This window comes from Protomyctophum parallelum (assembly GCF_964188405.1).
Source record: "Protomyctophum parallelum genome assembly, chromosome: 15".
Lineage (NCBI taxonomy): Eukaryota > Metazoa > Chordata > Actinopteri > Myctophiformes > Myctophidae > Protomyctophum > Protomyctophum parallelum.
In genome coordinates this window covers 50,993,248-51,013,484 of record NC_139710.1, presented here as the reverse complement: position 1 = coordinate 51,013,484, position 20,237 = coordinate 50,993,248, and the positions used below count along the sequence as shown (strand labels likewise).

The window sequence follows — 20,237 nt, the reverse complement described above, 5'->3', positions numbered from 1 at the left end:
GTGGACGAAGGCACCAGTCAGCATTGGGTAGGGTGGACGAAGGCAGCAGTCAGCATTGGGTAGGGTGGACGAAGGCAGCAGTCAGCATTGGGTAGGGTGGACGAAGGCACCAGTCAGCATTGGGTAGGGTGGACGAGGGCACCAGTCAGCATTGGGTAGGGTGGACGAAGGCACCAGTCAGCATTGGGTAGGGTGGACGAAGGCAGCAGTCAGCATTGGGTAGGGTGGACGAAGGCAGCAGTCAGCATTGGGTAGGGTGGACGAGGGCACCAGTCAGCATTGGGTAGGGTGGACGAAGGCACCAGTCAGCATTGGGTAGGGTGGACGAGGGCACCAGTCAGCATTGGGTAGGGTGGACGAGGGCACCAGTCAGCATTGGGTAGGGTGGACGAGGGCACCAGTCAGCATTGGGTAGGGTGGACGAGGGCACCAGTCAGCATTGGGTAGGGTGGACGAAGGCACCAGTCAGCATTGGGTAGGGTGGACGAGGACACCAGTCAGCATTGGGTAGGGTGGACGAGGACACCAGTCAGCATTGGGTAGGGTGGACGAGGGCACCAGTCAGCATTGGGTCTGGTGGACGAGGGCACCAGTCAGCATTGGGTAGGGTGGACGAGGGCACCAGTCAGCATTGGGTAGGGTGGACGAAGGCACCAGTCAGCATTGGGTAGGGTGGACGAGGACACCAGTCAGCATTGGGTAGGGTGGACGAGGACACCAGTCAGCATTGGGTAGGGTGGACGAGGGCACCAGTCAGCATTGGGTAGGGTGGACGAGGGCAGCAGTCAGCATTGGGTAGGGTGGACGAAGGCAGCAGTCAGCATTGGGTAGGGTGGACGAAGGCACCAGTCAGCATTGGGTAGGGTGGACGAGGGCACCAGTCAGCATTGGGTAGGGTGGACGAAGGCACCAGTCAGCATTGGGTAGGGTGGACGAAGGCACCAGTCAGCATTGGGTAGGGTGGACGAAGGCAGCAGTCAGCATTGGGTAGGGTGGACGAAGGCACCAGTCAGCATTGGGTAGGGTGGACGAAGGCACCAGTCAGCATTGGGTAGGGTGGACGAAGGCAGCAGTCAGCATTGGGTAGGGTGGACGAAGGCAGCAGTCAGCATTGGGTAGGGTGGACGAGGGCACCAGTCAGCATTGGGTAGGGTGGACGAAGGCACCAGTCAGCATTGGGTAGGGTGGACGAGGGCACCAGTCAGCATTGGGTAGGGTGGACGAGGGCACCAGTCAGCATTGGGTAGGGTGGACGAGGGCACCAGTCAGCATTGGGTAGGGTGGACGAGGGCACCAGTCAGCATTGGGTAGGGTGGACGAAGGCACCAGTCAGCATTGGGTAGGGTGGACGAGGACACCAGTCAGCATTGGGTAGGGTGGACGAAGGCACCAGTCAGCATTGGGTAGGGTGGACGAAGGCAGCAGTCAGCATTGGGTAGGGTGGACGAAGGCACCAGTCAGCATTGGGTAGGGTGGACGAAGGCACCAGTCAGCATTGGGTAGGGTGGACGAAGGCACCAGTCAGCATTGGGTAGGGTGGACGAGGACACCAGTCAGCATTGGGTAGGGTGGACGAAGGCACCAGTCAGCATTGGGTAGGGTGGACGAGGACACCAGTCAGCATTGGGTAGGGTGGACGAAGGCACCAGTCAGCATTGGGTAGGGTGGACGAAGGCAGCAGTCAGCATTGGGTAGGGTGGAATAAGGCACCAGTCAGCATTGGGTAGGGTGGATGAGGGCAGCAGTCAGCATTGGGTAGGGTGGACGAAGACACCAGTCAGCATTGGGTAGGGTGGACGAAGACACCAGTCAGCATTGGGTAGGGTGGACGAAGGCAGCAGTCAGCATTGGGTAGGGTGGACGAAGACACCAGTCAGCATTGGGTAGGGTGGATGAGGGCAGCAGTCAGCATTGGGTAGGGTGGACGAAGGCACCAGTCAGCATTGGGTAGGGTGGACGAAGACACCAGTCAGCATTGGGTAGGGTGGACGAAGGCAGCAGTCAGCATTGGGTAGGGTGGATGAGGGCAGCAGTCAGCATTGGGTAGGGTGGACGAAGGCACCAGTCAGCATTGTCCTCCCGGTGGGCTCTCCTCCAGTGAATACTGATATTGAAAGTGAAGTATATTTCAATTTCTGTTTTAATTTGTACCCAGATTTTCAGTGTGGAAATGACAGTTGGATTTATCAGGGCAGCACTTGGAGGGGGGGAAATGGTACATTACTGCATACAGTAATGTACAGTACATAAATGGTATCAAGCTCTCTGGCTTGTTCAACCAAAGCAGAACCGTATGTAGGTTGTTCTGCCTAATAACAACGTAACAATGTGAGGTTTGTTTGGTATTATCATTAGTGTGCAATAATAATAAAACTTTATTTGTATAGCACCTTTCATGACATGAAATGCAGCTCAAAGTGCTTTACAGAGCAATGGAGAGAAAAAAAAGAAAAGCAAGGCAACGACATTCAAAAACAAGCAGTAATGCAATACAGTGAGGACATGAATAACAAAAAATAAAAGATCAATTAAAAGCAATGTTGTAGAAGTGGGTCTTGAGCTGAGCTTTAAAAATGTCTACAGAGTCTGCCTGACGAAGGTACAGAGGGAGCTTGTTCCATGCCGATGGCCCGTAGAAGCAAAAAGCTGCTTCCCCGTATTTTTTTGTTGCCATTTTTTTAGGCAAAGCGAGCAGGCCAGCAGTGGAAGACCTTAGCGGGCGGTTTGGGACATATTTAGGCAGGCAGTCATGTAGGTAGGAAGGTGCGAGACCATTGAGAGCTTTATACACAAGTAAAAAATTTGAATTTTAAAATCAATCCTAAAAACAACCGGAAGCCAGTGCAGTGAAGCCAAAACTGGAGTAATATGTTCTCTCATCTTAGTTCTAGTTAAAACTCTGGCTGCTGCATTTTGGACAAGTTGTAATCTGTCAGTTGTTTTCTTAGGCAGTCCTGAAAAAAGTGCATTGCCGTAATCAAGCAGAGAAAAAACAAAGGCATGACATTGGGTATAAGATATTTATAATATATATATTAATATTTACAAGTAAGACGCGCAAACGCGTGAAGCGAACGCAGCTTGTGTGTGCGTGTGTGTGTGTGTGTGCGTGCGTGTGCGTGTGTGTGTGTGTGCTACAGCTGCGCCCTGTGTGTGTGTGTGTGTGCTACAGCTGCGCCCTCTGGTGGCGGGCGGGTGGTGTAACAGTGGGACAGACACACACACAGACACACACACAGACAGACATTCAGCCCTTGCTGTCATAGTAAGTGGCTCACTGCGTTCGCAATAATACATTTTTACAGATCTTATGCTAGCAAGCATTACTGTAGAATATGAAAAAAAGATATTATGTTATGAAAATATAATTGATTTAAATAAAATACTCAATACTTTTTTTGTATTGTGAATACAAAAAACTAAACTATTGCGTGACGCAATGTGTTGTGAGTTTGTAGTTCGGCTATTTTCGTATGACACACTTGTACACACCTGCATGCCCACGAGACCGAGTTCCTACTAGGGATGCACCGATCCGATACTCGTATCGGAGATCGGCGCCGATCCAGGCTAAAATTCTAGATCAGGTATCGGATCGGTGGCCGATCCATTATCCAATCCGATCCGATAATTATGTGTAATTACAGTATGAAAACCACTCTACCTCCTCTGTGACACAGCAGTGTAGTATTGACAGTATAACATGTGGAATGCAGCCAGGCTAGCCTGCGCACACATTAACCTGGTCTAATTGTTGCACAGTTATTTAATAAATAATTCAGTGCATTTATATCTGTGTTTGTTACATTTTGTTTTACAAAGTTGGGAAAGTAATGTTTAAGTCAAGCCTTGATGTTGCCTTACACAAAATAATGATTCCAGACTCCACACAGTGAGGCATACAGCTTAATAGGTTATTACGTTTCTTTGTGGGGGGTATCGGATCGGTACTCTGTATCGGCAGATACTGGACCCCCATGTATCGAAATCGGTATCGAATGCCAAAAAGCCGGATCGGTGCATCCCTAGTTCCTACACTACTGTCCCACTGCTACATGTACGGTAGGTTATACCGTACATGTAGTAGCGAGTCTAGCGACTAGCGCAGCATGCAGATTAGGTTGTTGGTTGGCTACTTAAAGGCCCTTCACATCAGATGTGAAACCTAACCTCCATCTGGTCTCATTCAGTAGAATGCCTTGGTCTAACCAGGGAGTGAATGAAAGCTCAAACTCGCCACTTCACAAGCCATAGTCAGAATAGCCTAATCTTATCAGTGTCCATTTTCATTTTTCTATGAACCCATTTTGACCTGAGATCAGATTCTAAAAATGTCTTCTACATCCTGACCTTTTTCTGAAAAAGCTGTGTTTCTATGTCAGTCGTTCTTTGATTTTTCTAAAATAGCAGACCTACAAGCTCGTAGCGCGCCACTCGGTGGCGCGCTACGAGCTTGTAGATCTGCTATTTTTCAATAGCTAAAGCATAACATAATGCTAACCCCAAAAGGGGTTCCCGCCCCCAAAATGGGTTAATCCTACCTTTCTTTTCATGATCTAAAAAAATCAAGGCATTCCTTAGAAAATATTTTTTTTCGTAATACTGGTCTGAGCCAAGTCTCTTGTCCCGTCCTGTCCTGTTAACCCATTCTGAACGGGCACCCATTTTGGTGTTAGCATCATGTTATGCTTTAGCTATTGAAAAATCGAAGAGCGACTGACATTTTTAGAATCTGATCTCAGGTCAGAATGGGTTTAATCAGACCAGTGTGTGTCCAGTGGAAACCTCGTATGAATCTGATCTCAGGTCAGAATGGGTTAACCCATTTAGGCCTGACATCGAAATAAAAAAAAGCCTTCTAAATCCTGACAGTTTTCTGAAATACCTATGTTTCTAGGCCTATATCACTCAATATTTCATGTCAAGGACCCCAAAAATGATATGTAATTGGCCACCGACCCCCATCTGAAAATATGTTGTTCCAGGGACCCTCCCCAGAAGCAAAGATTTGAGTTAAAAACGTTTGTTCTGAAAAAATATATTCCAAATTTGAGGCACATTTTCACAATTTTTCAAAAATAGCAGACCTACAAGCTCATATCGCGCCACTCGGTGGCGCGATATGAGCTTGTAGGTCTGCTATTTTTCAATAGCTAAAGCATAACATGATGCCGACACCAAAATGGGTGCCCGTTCAGAATGGGTTAAAAAGCACCACTGGATGTCAGAGAACAGCATGAACGGGAGTCATGGGACCAGACATTACAAACAAGCCACTGGTAGATTAACAAACGTAGCCAGGCTCAGCTACTGTAACAAGGCTGACATTAACCCATTCTGACCGGGCACCCACATTTTGGTGTCGGCATCATGTTAAGCTTTAGCTATTGAAAAATAGCAGATCTACAAGCTCATATCGCGCCACCGAGTGGCGCGATACGAGCTTGTAGGTCTGCTATTTTTTTTAAATCAAAGACACTTTTAGAATCTGATCTCAGGTCAGAATGGGTTAATAATGAAACTGTCAGGATGTAATAGACATTTTTAGAATCTGATCTCAGGTCAGAATGGGTTAAAGGGATTGGACATGACTAACGTTCAAGTGGAATTCATGCTATATTATTGCTATTCTATATACTTTTTCTATTCCTGTCCGTTGGTCTGTCCTAGTCTCGCTCTCGCGAGCCCGACTGTGGACTTTCAAATGCTTCCTCCACCATACAGTCGGTGTACAGCCAGGCCTAAAGCGGCCATGACACCTAGCTCCTCCCCGCTTCCGTTTCCTCTTCTTCTTTACAGTCTTGCAAATCCGTCCTAATGTAAATAATAACTAAATAATTTAAGCATATATAGCTTGCTACTTAGCAGAAATGGAAATCAAAAAATAGATGAATGGTTGTCTGGCTACACGAGACTGTTCTGTCCTGTCCTGACTCTGAATGACTGTTCTGTCCTGTCCTGATGTCTGTCTGTCTGTTCTGTCTGTCTGTGTAGGTAAGTCGTCGCAGTGGAAGGGCACGGTGTTGGACCAGGTGCCTGTCAATCCATCGCTCTACCTGATCAAATACGATGGCTTCGACTGCATCTACGGCCTGGAGCTGTACAGCGACGAGAGGGTGATAGGCCTGGAGGTTCTGCCTGACAGAGTGGGTAAGAATGTCCACATGGCGAGCTAATTACCGAGTCACAGAGTTATAAATAAACTGAGACGTCACCGAGAGGAAACGCTGAAGCGGAATGGACATGGTGGTTGAAAGTAGGTACTGCAGCTGGAGCGGCGGGGCACTCTCCGTCTACAGTACGTCACCATGGAGCGGTGGGGCCCCCCGGCTACAGTACGTCACCATGGAGCGGCGGGGCCCCCCGGCTACAGTACGTCACCATGGAGCGGCGGGCCCCCCGTCTACAGTACGTCACCATGGAGCGGCGGGGCCCCCCGGCTACAGTACGTCACCATGCGTATGTGACGCACCACTCGCGCTGCTCCTTCATGCTTTGGGCCCCCGGGGTGTTCATGAGAGCTCTGTTGAATTGGATACAATTCCATGACGTAGACGGGGCCCGTCTGAGCTCCGCCCGCCACTTTTCCAACCTGGAAGAAGGGGTGAAAACGCCTCATGCGCTGCGTGAGAAACTCCATGCAAGTGGATGGGAGTTCTGGTGTCGTCTCTATTATTTATAACTACTAGAACTGTGTCAGGCATGCCAAATTACACTTTAGTTTCTGGTACTGATGTCAGAACAGGCCAGCTTACGGAGGTCTGTGTCAGGCATGCCCAAATATGGAGTATTGTGATGTCAGAACAGGCCAGCTCCATATATGGAGTTATGGACTAGACTGCAGGCTTTCCCAAACTGTGGTGCGTGAAAAGGGTAATGGTGGACGGTTTATAGTGTTATTTAAAACAAACGTCAAAATACGGTGCAAGCGCCCAGGCCGTAGCGTAACGGTCTGGGCACCGGACTGGTAATCCAGTCGCAGTGTGCCGCGGGTTCGACTCCCGGACCCGACACGGCCTTTACTGCATGTCATCCCCCCATCTCTCTCCCGTTTCCTGTCAGCCTACTGTCTGTCCCTTCAAAAAAAATCAATAAAAGGCGTAAGCCGCAAAAAAAAAAAAAAAAAAAAAAACGGTGCAAGCCAGGTAATTAACACCAGCTGTGTGTGTGTGTGTCAGCAGAGCCGAATTAACCATTGGGCTAGGGTGGGCTGAAGCCCGGGGGGCCACAGCTAGGGGGGGCCCGAACAATATTAAAGAAAAAATATATATATTAAAAAAAAAAAAAAATTGTATTGAAATCCAATTCAAGTGAAATGTGTGAAACTTTATTTCTATTTACTTTACAGTTTATTTAGATTACACAGGCGAGGCGACAGACAGGTCTCCTCCCCTCCTTTTTTGACTCTTTGGTTTCCTCTCCTCTCCTCCTGTGTATGACTGCGCCGTCTGCGCGGCGAGTTCCGTAGATAGAGGTGGAGAGTCTGGAGACAGCAGAGCAGGCAGCAGTGCTGCAGCAGTGCAGTCTGTGTTAATGAAACCCCAAGAACCAGATAAGATGGCGTTGCGCCTTGGACCCGTGCGTTGATGGGACATTTAGATTTAAAACGCGAACGGATAAAAAACAACAACGAGAGGGGAACTAACGTTAGCGTCGCATTAGCTGGTTAGCTAACGTGGTTATCACTACAGCACAACAAGCCTCCAGTCCGGTTCACTTGTGAATGAAACAACACGTGGAAGCTAACATTAATCTCTAGCTGTCTAGTCCCATATGGAACCTCTTTGTAATTATCCAATCTGTTAATACATCTTTCTTCAATCAATCAATCCCTCTGCTATGTAGAGCTACTGATAATAATAGCCCATAGCTGGCGTAGTAAGGGGCTGCTGACGTTCGACAATCTGAGAAACTAGGAGTTCAAAGACACACCAAAAAAACTCGTTTTAGTGTGTGTCTGTCTGTGTGTGTGTGTGTGTGTGTGTGTGTGTGTGTCCCAATAAAGTTTTTACATTTTCTCATGCCCCCCATGTAATGCACAATTGAGTATTCATATATCAGTCGTTCTCAACCTGTGGGTCCCTAGATGACAGAAAGTGACAATTTAAGGACTTTTAAGACTTCTATAATACCTCAAAGGCTCTAAAAGAGTAATCAGCAAACCATGCATGCTATAAAAACTGGTCAAACATTGGCCAGATTATTAAATAATAAAAGAGCCAACAATTGTGCAAATAGCCGATCTACAAGTTCACAACGAGTTTGTACTTTGTAGATTGGCTATTTTCACAATATTTATCTGTGGAACCATTCTGTTGCTTGTCTGGGTGGGGGGGTCCCCAGTTCAAATGATTACTGTGGGGGACCACAGCCTGAAAAGGTTGAGAACCACTGATATGTAGACTAACTGAATATTCCTAAAATTGCTAGCCTTCCACCTTGATATAAAATAAAAATGTTGTAACTTGCTTATGTAACTATTCATTGATTCACTCGTATACCAAAATCCATTTGGAAAAAGAAAAAAATCACACCTGTGTGAAGTGAGGGGCGCTCATTTCGCATTATCTAACGTTTGGATAGTTGGTGTCAAGGTGATGTATGATTGCTCAGTACTTTGCTGATGTCTGCTCAGGAGGTTTGAGTGTCTGCTCAGACCCAATGCTGGTGTCTGCTCAGGAGGTTTGAGTGTTTGCTCAGACCCAATGCTGATGTCTGCTCAGGAGGTTTGAGTGTCTGCTCAGACCCAATGCTGATGTCTGCTCAGGAGGTTTGAGTGTCTGCTCAGACCCAATGCTGATGTCTGCTCAGGAGGTTTGAGTGTCTGCTCAGACCCAATGCTGATGTCTGCTCAGGAGGTTTGAGTGTTTGCTCAGACCGAATTTTTTTAGAGGGAACACTGGGCCTGGGTACCCCAAAATGAAAACAAAATAGCCCAAAAAGAATCACAATATGCGGGGCTACGCTGCGCGCCCCAAGGGGGGCCCTCAAATTTGGTCCAGCCCGGGGGGCCTCAGCAGGGTTAATCCGGCTCTGTGTGTGTGTGTGTGTGTGTGTGTGTGTGTGTGTGTGTGTGTGTGTGTGTGTGTGTGTGTGTGTGTGTGTGTGTGTGCGTGTGCGTGTGTGTGTGTCGCTCTCAACCTAATCTGAAAGGAATGTGGGCCTAATGCATTTAGATTTTGGCTATGTGCAATAATGCACAAAAATAAATGTTTTAATAACTAAATAACTGATCAGCGCCACCTGGTGGTCACCAGTTTAGGCTATGGTTGCCAATTCGCCCAAAAAAAGAAAATGTAATTATATTCTGCATGTAATGTGCATGTCATCAACTAAAGAAAATTTAATTATATTCTGCATGTAATGTGCATGTCATCAACTAAATGTAATTATATTCTGCATGTAATGTGCATGTCATCAACTAAAGAAAATGTAATTATATTCTGCATGTAATGTGCATGTCATCAACTAAAGAAAATGTAATTATATTATGCATGTAATGTGCATGTCATCAACTAAAGAAACCTCGTCTTATCGTCCATGGCAATCAGTGCATAATTGGATCCAACTCGTCTTAACGTTTCTGGCACTGGGACCCATTATAGTGATTTTGCCATAACCCTCATATACCTCCTGTGTGTGTGTGTGTGTGTGTGTGTGTATGCTATATATATTATGTTTAAGTGACAGTTTTCATATTGTAAATGTGGTCGCTAACGTGGTCTAGCGACTAGCACTATAACAGCTCATCCATCGTAGCTTGTTTACAAGTGAAACAGACTTCCTGTGCAGAAACTGCCTCATCAAAATACAGTAAGAGCCACTTGTAATGATTAGTCAATGATGATTAGTCGGCCCAGGCCGTAGCGTAACGGTCTGGGCACCGGACTGGTGATCCAGTCGCGGTGTGCCGCGGGTTCGACTCCCGAACCCGACACGGCCTTTACCGCATGTCATCCCCCCATCTCTCTCCCGTTTCCTGTCAGCCTACTGTCTGTCCCTTAAAAAATCAATAAAAGGCGTAAGCCGCAAAAAAAAAAAAAAAAAAAAAAAAGATGATTAGTCAATGATTAGTCAAGTTTTATTTCTAAGTCTACTTACAGGACGTTAACATCTAATTTGAGTTCCTTTTGAATGCCTGTCAGCACCCAATATTTTGGGCCATATATAGTTCAGGCCCAAAATATTGACTTGTCCCCTCGGGTTAAAATATTGACTTGTCCCCTCGGGTTAAAATATTGACTTGTCCCCTCGGGTTAAAATATTGACTTGTCCCCTCGGGTTAAAATATTGACTTGTCCCTCGGGCAGGCTCGAATCGTCTGAAATGCAGTTACCCGAAATTACACGTGAGGATCCGAGCATTACGTATATATTAAACCCTTCAACTTTAAAAATAGGTTTTAAAAATAGATATGCGTGCGTTGTAATTATTACATTCTGGTCTGTAGTTCTTGTGTGACAGAGTGGGGGATGTGGATGGATGAATAGGTCTGTAGTTCTTGTGTGACAGAGTGGAGGATGTGGATGGATGAATAGGTCTGTAGTTCTTGTGTGACAGAGTGGAGGATGTGGATGGATGAATAGGTCTGTAGTTCTTGTGTGACAGAGTGGAGGATGTGGATGGATGAATAGGTCTGTAGTTCTTGCGTGACAGAGTGGAGGATGTGGATGGATGAATAGGTCTGTAGTTCTTGTGTGACAGAGTGGAGGATGTGGATGGATGAATAGGTCTGTAGTTCTTGCGTGACAGAGTGGAGGATGTGGATGGATGAATAGGTCTGTAGTTCTTGCGTGACAGAGTGGAGGATGTGGATGGATGAATAGGTCTGTAGTTCTTTGCGTGACAGAGTGGAGGATGTGGATGGATGAATAGGTCTGTAGTTCTTGTGTGACAGAGTGGGGGATGTGGATGAATAGGTCTGTAGTTCTTGTGTGACAGAGTGGAGGATGTGGATGGATGAATAGGTCTGTAGTTCTTGTGTGACAGAGTGGGAGATGTGGATGGATGAACATGTCTGTAGTTCTTGCGTGACAGAGTGGAGGATGTGGATGGATGAATAGGTCTGTAGTTCTTTGTGTGACAGAGTGGAGGATGTGGATGGATGAATAGGTCTGTAGTTCTTGTGTGACAGAGTGGAGGATGTGGATGGATGGATGAATAGGTCTGTAGTTCTTGCGTGACAGAGTGGAGGATGTGGATGGATGAATCACAGGTCTGTAGTTCTTGCGTGACAGAGTGGAGGATGTGGATGGATGAATAGGTCTGTAGTTCTTTGTGTGACAGAGTGGAGGATGTGGATGGATGAATAGGTCTGTAGTTCTTGTGTGACAGAGTGGAGGATGTGGATGGATGAATAGGTCTGTAGTTCTTGCGTGACAGAGTGGAGGATGTGGATGGATGAATAGGTCTGTAGTTCTTTGTGTGACAGAGTGGAGGATGTGGATGGATGAATAGGTCTGTAGTTCTTGCGTGACAGAGTGGAGGATGTGGATGGATGAATAGGTCTGTAGTTCTTTGTGTGACAGAGTGGAGGATGTGGATGGATGAATAGGTCTGTAGTTCTTGTGTGACAGAGTGGAGGATGTGGATGGATGAATAGGTCTGTAGTCCTTTGCGTGACAGAGTGGAGGATGTGGATGGATGAATAGGTCTGTAGTTCTTTGCGTGACAGAGTGGAGGATGTGGATGGATGAATAGGTCTGTAGTTCTTGCGTGACAGAGTGGAGGATGTGGATGGATGAATAGGTCTGTAGTTCTTGCGTGACAGAGTGGAGGATGTGGATGGATGAATAGGTCTGTAGTTCTTGTGTGACAGAGTGGAGGATGTGGATGGATGAATAGGTCTGTAGTTCTTGCGTGACAGAGTGGAGGATGTGGATGGATGAATAGGTCTGTAGTTCTTGTGTGACAGAGTGGGGGATGTGGATGGATGAATAGGTCTGTAGTTCTTGCGTGACAGAGTGGAGGATGTGGATGGATGAATAGGTCTGTAGTTCTTTGCGTGACAGAGTGGGGGATGTGGATGGATGAATAGGTCTGTAGTTCTTTGCGTGACAGAGTGGGGGATGTGGATGGATGAATAGGTCTGTAGTTCTTGCGTGACAGAGTGGAGGATGTGGATGGATGAATAGGTCTGTAGTTCTTTGTGTGACAGAGTGGAGGATGTGGATGGATGAATAGGTCTGTAGTTCTTGCGTGACAGAGTGGAGGATGTGGATGGATGAATAGGTCTGTAGTTCTTGCGTGACAGAGTGGGGGATGTGGATGGATGAATAGGTCTGTAGTTCTTGTGTGACAGAGTGGGGGATGTGGATGGATGAATAGGTCTGTAGTTCTTTGTGTGACAGAGTGGAGGATGTGGATGGATGAATAGGTCTGTAGTTCTTGCGTGACAGAGTGGAGGATGTGGATGGATGAATAGGTCTGTAGTTCTTTGCGTGACAGAGTGGAGGATGTGGATGGATGAATAGGTCTGTAGTTCTTTGCGTGACAGAGTGGAGGATGTGGATGGATGAATAGGTCTGTAGTTCTTGCGTGACAGAGTGGAGGATGTGGATGGATGAATAGGTCTGTAGTTCTTGTGTGACAGAGTGGAGGATGTGGATGGATGAATAGGTCTGTAGTTCTTGCGTGACAGAGTGGAGGATGTGGATGGATGAATAGGTCTGTAGTTCTTGTGTGACAGAGTGGAGGATGTGGATGGATGAATAGGTCTGTAGTTCTTGCGTGACAGAGTGGAGGATGTGGATGGATGAATAGGTCTGTAGTTCTTGTGTGACAGAGTGGGGGATGTGGATGGATGAATAGGTCTGTAGTTCTTGTGTGACAGAGTGGAGGATGTGGATGGATGAATAGGTCTGTAGTCCTTTGCGTGACAGAGTGGAGGATGTGGATGGATGAATAGGTCTGTAGTCCTTTGCGTGACAGAGTGGAGGATGTGGATGGATGAATAGGTCTGTAGTTCTTTGCGTGACAGAGTGGAGGATGTGGATGGATGAATAGGTCTGTAGTTCTTTGCGTGACAGAGTGGAGGATGTGGATGATCTGGGATCTGGAGGTGTCCATTGTTGAAATGTTGATCTCTCTCTGCTCTTCTGTCGATCCGCAGCGCCGGCTCGCGTCAGCGACTCGATGCTGGCGGAGACGATGATCGGCAAGGCGGTGGAGCACATGTTCGAGACGGAGGAGGGCCCCAAGGAGGAGTGGAGGGGGATGGTGTTGGCCAGAGCGCCCATCATGACCGCCTGGTTCTACATCACCTACGAGAAGGACCCCGTGCTCTACATGTACCAGCTCCTGGACGACTACAAGGAGGGAGACCTTCGCATCATGCCTGACTCCAGTACGACTTACTTTTACTGCTTTAGCCCATTAACCTAAATTCTGACCTGAGATCAGATTCATACGAGGTTTCCACTGGACGACAACACACTGGTCTGATTAACCCGAAGCTGACCTGAGATCAGATTCTAAAAATGTCAGTCTTTCTTCGATTTTTCAAAAATAGCAGATCGAGTGGCGCGCTACGAGCTTGTAGGTCTGCTATTTTTCAATAGCTAGAGCATAACATGATGCCAACACCAAAATGGGTTCCCGGTCAGAATGGGTTAACCTAAATTCTAAAAAGAAAGTCTTCTAAATCAGTCTTCTGAAAAACCTCTGTTTCTATGTCAGTGGTTCGTTCTCAGCCTTTCCATTATTATCTTTATTTGGCCGCGGACCCCCATCTGAAAATATGTTGTTCCCAGGAGCAAAGGTTTGCGTTAAAAACGCTCTGAATATATATTATGAAAGAATATATATTCAGCAAACGGTTTTAACTAAAATCTTTACTTCAGATATTTTCAGATGGGGGTCTCGGCCAAATACATATCATCCTGGGTGTCCTTGACATATAAACAGTGTGAGCACCACTGATAAAGAAATGTAGGTTTTTCAGAAAACTCAAGATTTGGAAGACATTTTGTCGAATCTTATCCTCAACTAATCAAATGACTCCCGAGCACGCCATCGCCTGGCGGCTCACCGCTCCAAGAGATGGGTCAAATGCGGAGAATAAAATGTCACTGCGGTAACGTGCGTCACAAATCGTATGACTTTGACTTTGAGGTCTTAACCCATTCTGAACGGGAACCCCTTTTGGTGTTTTAAGCATGTTATACTTTAGCTGTTGAAAAAATAGCAGATCTACAAGCTCACAGCGCTGCTGCGCTACGAGCTTGTAGATCTGCTATTTTTGAAAAATCGTGAAAATGTGTCACAAATCTATATATTCAAAGATTTGCACACGTTTCCACGACTTTTCAAAAATAGCAGAACTACAAGCTTGTAGCACGGCACCGCGCAATGAGCTTGTAGATCTGCTATTTTTCAATGGCTTATTTTAAATAATAGTTTAAAGTGGTTAAAGCTATACGGAGACACAGATGCATCCTCGGGTCTAAATGGCTTAATCTATTTATTATTTTATTATTTTGCTTTCTGTAACCTTTTATTCATCCAATGTATTACTATTGAAATCAGTGGTCTCTGAAACAATGAAATAATTATTATTATTAGTAATAGTAGTAGTAGTAGTAGAAGTGAATGAATAAATGAATACTTGTTTTCTGCCGTGCCACCTCGTGAACCCTAACCCTCATGGGATTATATGACCCTTTCAAACCTAAAAGCACATTTTAAAGAAAGGGATATATTTACTGGCGACCCATTAGAGAAAAACGGGTCCGTGACCCATTTTCAGTCTCTGGCTGCCCAATGATTGGAAAACACTGGTTTAAACACGAACCACCTTCTCTGCTGATATGATATTAAACACTGGTTTAAACACAAACCACCTTCTCTGCTGATATGATATTTCACTCCCTCCCTCTCTCTCTCTCTCTCCCTCTCCCTCTCCCTCTCTCTCTCTGTCTCTCTCTCTGTCTGTCTCTCTCTCTCTCTCTCTCTCTCTCTCTCTCTCTCTCTCTCTCTCTCCCTCTCCCTCTCCCTCTCCCTCTCCCTCTCCCTCTCCCTCTCCCTCTCCCTCTCCCTCTCCCTCTCCCTCTCCCTCTCCCTCTCTCTCTCTCTCTCTCTCTTATCCAGACGACAGTGTGCCGACGGAGCGAGAGCCCGGCGAGGTGGTGGACAGCCTGGTGGGGAAACAGGTGGAGTACGCCAAGGAGGACGGCGGGAAGCGCTCCGGCATGGTGATCCACCAGGTGGAGGCCAAGCCCTCCGTCTACTTCATCAAGTTTGACGACGACTTCCACATCTACGTGTATGACCTGGTCAAAACCTCCTAAGACCCACCCCCCCCGTCCCCCCCCCGTCCCTCCTCTCCCTATGAACACATCTACGTGTATGACCTGGTCAAAACCTCCTAAGACCCACCCCCCCGTCCCCCCCGTCCCCCCTCCTCTCCCTATGAACACATCTACGTGTATGACCTGGTCAAAACCTCCTAAGACCCGCCCCCCCCCCCGTCCCCCTCCTCTCCCTATGAACACATCTACGTGTATGACCTGGTCAAAACCTCCTAAGACCCACCCCCCCCCGTCCCCCTCCTCTCCCTATGAACACATCTACGTGTATGACCTGGTCAAAACCTCCTAAGACCCACCCGTCCCCCCCCCGTCCCCCCCTCTCCCTATGAACACATCTACGTGTATGACCTGGTCAAAACCTCCTAAGACCCACCCGTCCCCCCCCCCGTCCCCCCTCTCCCTATGAACACATCTACGTGTATGACCTGGTCAAAACCTCCTAAGACCCACCCCCCCCCCCGTCCCCCTCCTCTCCCTATGAACACATCTACGTGTATGACCTGGTCAAAACCTCCTAAGACCCACCCCCCCCCGTCCCCCCTCCTCTCCCTATGAACACATCTACGTGTATGACCTGGTCAAAACCTCCTAAGACCCGCCCCCCCCCCCGTCCCCCCCCCCCCCGTCCCCCCCCCGTCCCCCCTCCTCTCCCTATGAACACATCTACGTGTATGACCTGGTCAAAACCTCCTAAGACCCCCGTCCCCCCCGTCCCCCTCCTCTCCCTATGAACACATCTACGTGTATGACCTGGTCAAAACCTCCTAAGACCCCCGTCCCCCCCGTCCCCCTCCTCTCCCTATGAACACATCTACGTGTATGACCTGGTCAAAACCTCCTAAGACCCCCCTCCCCCCGTCCCCCCTCCTCTCCCTGAAGCCCTACTCTGAAGATGAGAGCATCGTTAAAATACGGTTGAAAAAAAGAAGAAGAAAACACAAAAAGGAGATGAAAACTAACTGGAATCCAGACAAAACGCACTGAGGCCTGAAGACGGAGGTTATGTAAACCCGGTCCAGACTAGTTAAGACCTGCTTCTTAAAGAAAACCCCAAGGCTAGAAAAGTAGCTACACTTTGCTCACTCCTTTAGAAGGATTACATGCTTTACACGGCTAGCATTCATTATTGAAAATAATGTTCCAGCTGCAAGCTAACAAGCAAGGCATATATACCTGCTTGTATATGCCTGGCTATGCTACAACAAGCTAGGATCACCCATTTGGCTTCCATTACGAATACTAACACTTGTGATTTTTCAGTTTGGGGTGCGAGAACACGACCCTAATTCACCATTTCACGTGTCTTATTGCTGGGCTAAATTTGTAGAAATGTGTTAAAAACAAATCAGCACAGTACTGACTCTTCACTGTTTATTGTCAGAGTAAATAGTAGAGCGAGACATTTCTAAGGTTTAACACATTTGACCAGATAAGGCCCAGTAAGAAAAGAACTACAGCTCCCACACATCTCCATATCCATCATGTTCTGAGGCACAATCAAATCATATACTATTTGACCAAAGATATGCTACAGTTAAACACAATGTGCAACAAAGGCATTAAGGATATTGTTAAATCATATTTTTCCACCAAACATAATGATCTGGATTACAATAATCAGGATTCTCGTGTTCGTCATATTCGTGCAGCCCTACGACCGGCACAAAACCTTTCCTGAGATCCTACGCTGTCCTGTAGTGAAACATTAGTCTCCTTATGCAGGGTAGTAGGTCTGTGAATAGTCTCCTTATGCAGGGTAGTAGGTCTGTGAATAGTCTCCTTATGCAGGGTAGTAGGTCTGTCCTGTCTCCTTATGCAGGGTAGTAGGTCTGTGAATCCCTCCTTATGCAGGGTAGTAGGTCTGTGAATCCCTCTTAAGACAATAAAACAACTTAATCAAGACATCCTAACTTGATTGAGACACATCTCCTGAAAGCTGCTGAGACCGTTTGAAACCTTTGGGGGAGGGGGAGGGGCAGGTGCGTCTGGTTGGGGATTTGAACCCATGACCCCCCCGCCCTTAACATATAGTAGTACTACATCGAAATCTGGAAGGCATCTTTACCGAAAGCCCACGTCTCTGCCAGCCAAGTCCATGGCCCTGCGTTCCCACAATGCCAGTATGAGGATTTATTTGTGTGAAAGGAGCCGCTACGATCGATCGCACCCCCTTCCATTGTACATGGACAAGTACTTGAACCTGGAAGTACGTCAAAGGATTACTCGTCTAATCGCTGAGGATCTTACCGCACATGTCCAACGGGATGGCGTTTAACTGAGGATCTTACCGCACATGTCCAACGGGATGGCGTTTAACTGAGGATCTTACCGCACATGTCCAACGGGATGGCGTTTAACTGAGCGTGCTTCAATGAGAAGAGTTGTCTTATGGTGGGGGCGGAGACTCTTGTGGAATTAAAACACGTCTGACTGGCTTTTTTTTTCTCCCTTCTACGAGTGGTGTAAAGAACCATTGAGTTAGGACATTGAGTTAAAGAACCAGAGGACATTGAGTTAAAGAACCAGAGGACATTGAGTTAAAGAACCAGAGGACATTGAGTTAAAGAACCAGAGGACATTGAGTTAAAGAACCAGAGGACATTGAGTTAAAGAACCAGAGGACATTGAGTTAAAGAACCAGAGGACATTGAGTTAAAGAACCAGAGGACATTGAGTTAAAGAACCAGAGGACATTGAGTTAGAGACTCATGTTTTGTTTTCGTTTCATTTTCTGTCTGTGTATATTCTTAAAACTGTCTCCCGCCACTTTGTTCTCTACCGAATGACACAGTCATTGTAGCAGCTCACCCCGCTCACAGATGACCTTAAAAACAGACATCTTGACTTGATCTTTAAATCTTTTTCTGTTATGTTTTTCGTTCACCGAGTGCTCTTTACCATATGGGGAAATACATTGGTACAGAAAAAAAGGCTGCTGTCTGCCAGGTAAATGATTAGCCAAACAGATTAGCTCTTAATTCTGCATTGGTTCCAAATAATTTCCCTCGTATGTTTTTCAGTTATATGCATCGCATCGTCAATTGTTTTGGAAGTAAAAAAATACAGAGGAGCTCGGATTAAAAAAAGGCTACCGTGTTGAAGTTGTAAACAGAATTATTGACGTTAACTGCTCTACTACCACCAAGTATTGTTCCACAGTCGGCGCACACCTGTCCATCATCCATACAGTGCCTAACAGGCAGGTTTTCATTGAATACGTTGTTTATGGGGTGAGTTTTCTTTGGTTTGTTTTTAAGAGCTGTGACAAAGATCCATATATTAAGTTTTAAATCAAGTGTGCAACATATTGTCAATGGAAACTTGCCTTATTATTGTTTCTCTGCCTGCCTTTCGGTTCGTCTGTTTGTTTCCCTTCTATTATTATTTAGAATTATGCTAAATTCTTGGTCGTTTCTTTCTTCATTGTTCATGTCGACACATTTTATACAACTTTTATTTCCGTCTACTTTTGATTTTTCTATTGGCATCTAACTGTATTGTTTCTTGTTAAAAATTGATTTTTATAACATATACTGTCTCTCTCCCATCCTGTCGTGTGTGTGTGTGTGTGTGTGTGTGTGTGTGTGTGTGTGTGTGTGTGTGTGTGTATGTGTGTGTGTATGTATGTATGTGTGTGTATATATATATATATATTATATATATATTATAAATATTTACTTGTATTAGCCTGTTGTACTCCTGTAGGTGGCTAGTGTGGAACCTCCCCAAGAATAATGCGCTAACCAGAATACCAGTTGGAGGTGTTTTGATCTTGAAGCATAGCTCGGCTAACAACAGTTATGCTAGATTTCTGCTACTTAGTCACGTTTTACCCTCATGGGATTTCAATTTTTGTATTATTTCTTTTGCTGTTATTGTATTGCTGATTGACAAATCTGAGTTTGTCGTCGAATCATTGGTTCTTAAAGACTGAATTGCCCTTTTTTTTAATGAGCCCAGTTTTCACAACATCTCTGCTTTGTTTGTTGTTTCCGTTGGAGATTAAACTTGTTGTTTTCAGTTCTGTTGGATGGCGGCCATTACATCATTCTATACAGACTGTTGAACGTGAAGACACTGTAGATAGCACACTATTCCACTGCATTACTGCAACAGAGGAACAGCTCATCTGATTTGGTTTCATGTTACTATTAATAGTTTAAAGGACCATACCGGAGACGAAACATGTCATTGTGTATTCACAGCTATAGTCATTCTTTATATTCTATACGTAAAGATAAACCATTCTGGCTTTCCTGGCTTTGTTTTTAGACATCACGTTTTTTTCTCCATAGTCATTAAACTCTTAGTCAAGTCAAGGACAGCTGACGTCTGTACAGTTGATAAATCACCTAGACCATTTGAGATTCCCTTTTCTATGTTTAGCTATACTTTTATAATCAATGTTTTATTTAATGCATTGATACTCAGTGATGATGTAACTTTTAGAAAGAAGAAGAAGAAAGAAAAACTGAGGTCCAAATGTGTGTTATCATTAATAACACTAAGTCAAAGTGGTAAAAATTACAGACCACCGTTATGGTCCTTTTCTTTTTTCCTCCTTCAACATTTCAATCATTTTTGTGTAACAGTATGCCACTGAATAAAGTCCATCGGCCACATTAGAGGCTCTGGTGCCAGACATACAGTATGACATACAGACATGTACAGTATGACATACAGACATGTACAGTATGACATACAGACATGTACAGTATGACATACAGACATATGCAGGACTGCTGACATCTCGGCTGGTTACCACGGTAGCAGTGGGATTGGTTCACCTAGGCAACCGTTCCACTGCCGGTCCAACTCAAGAGTTATAACCATCTGAATGTCAAGGCTCTCGTCATGGAAACAGGGTTGAGGAAGCATATTTACTACTTTAACCCATTCTGACCTGAGATCAGATTCATACGAGGTTTC

General features: G+C 45.9%; 1 protein-coding gene and 1 long non-coding RNA gene across 5 annotated transcripts in view; both read left to right on the top strand.

The window, feature by feature from the left end:
• The window catches only part of LOC310872089 (spindlin-1-like), a 41,216-nt gene extending 25,882 nt beyond the window's left edge, over positions 1-15,334 (top strand). For 3 of the 4 annotated variants that reach the window (XM_083783794.1, XM_083783793.1, XM_083783796.1), the window contains 3 exons: positions 5,995-6,150; positions 13,112-13,345; positions 15,088-15,334. In XM_083783794.1, the coding sequence (XP_083639920.1) occupies positions 5,995-6,150; positions 13,112-13,345; positions 15,088-15,287 (590 nt within the window). In that variant the 3' untranslated portion in view covers positions 15,288-15,334. The remainder of the gene's footprint in view (positions 1-5,994; positions 6,151-13,111; positions 13,346-15,087) is intronic. The other variant, XM_083783795.1, reaches the window with a different exon arrangement.
• A 782-nt stretch (positions 15,335-16,116) lies between these two features.
• Positions 16,117-19,779, top strand: LOC310871982. The gene is made up of 3 exons (XR_014570326.1): positions 16,117-17,770; positions 17,984-19,501; positions 19,619-19,779. It is a non-coding gene; the product is annotated as an uncharacterized lncRNA (long non-coding RNA).
• Positions 19,780-20,237: the final 458 nt, after the last annotated feature.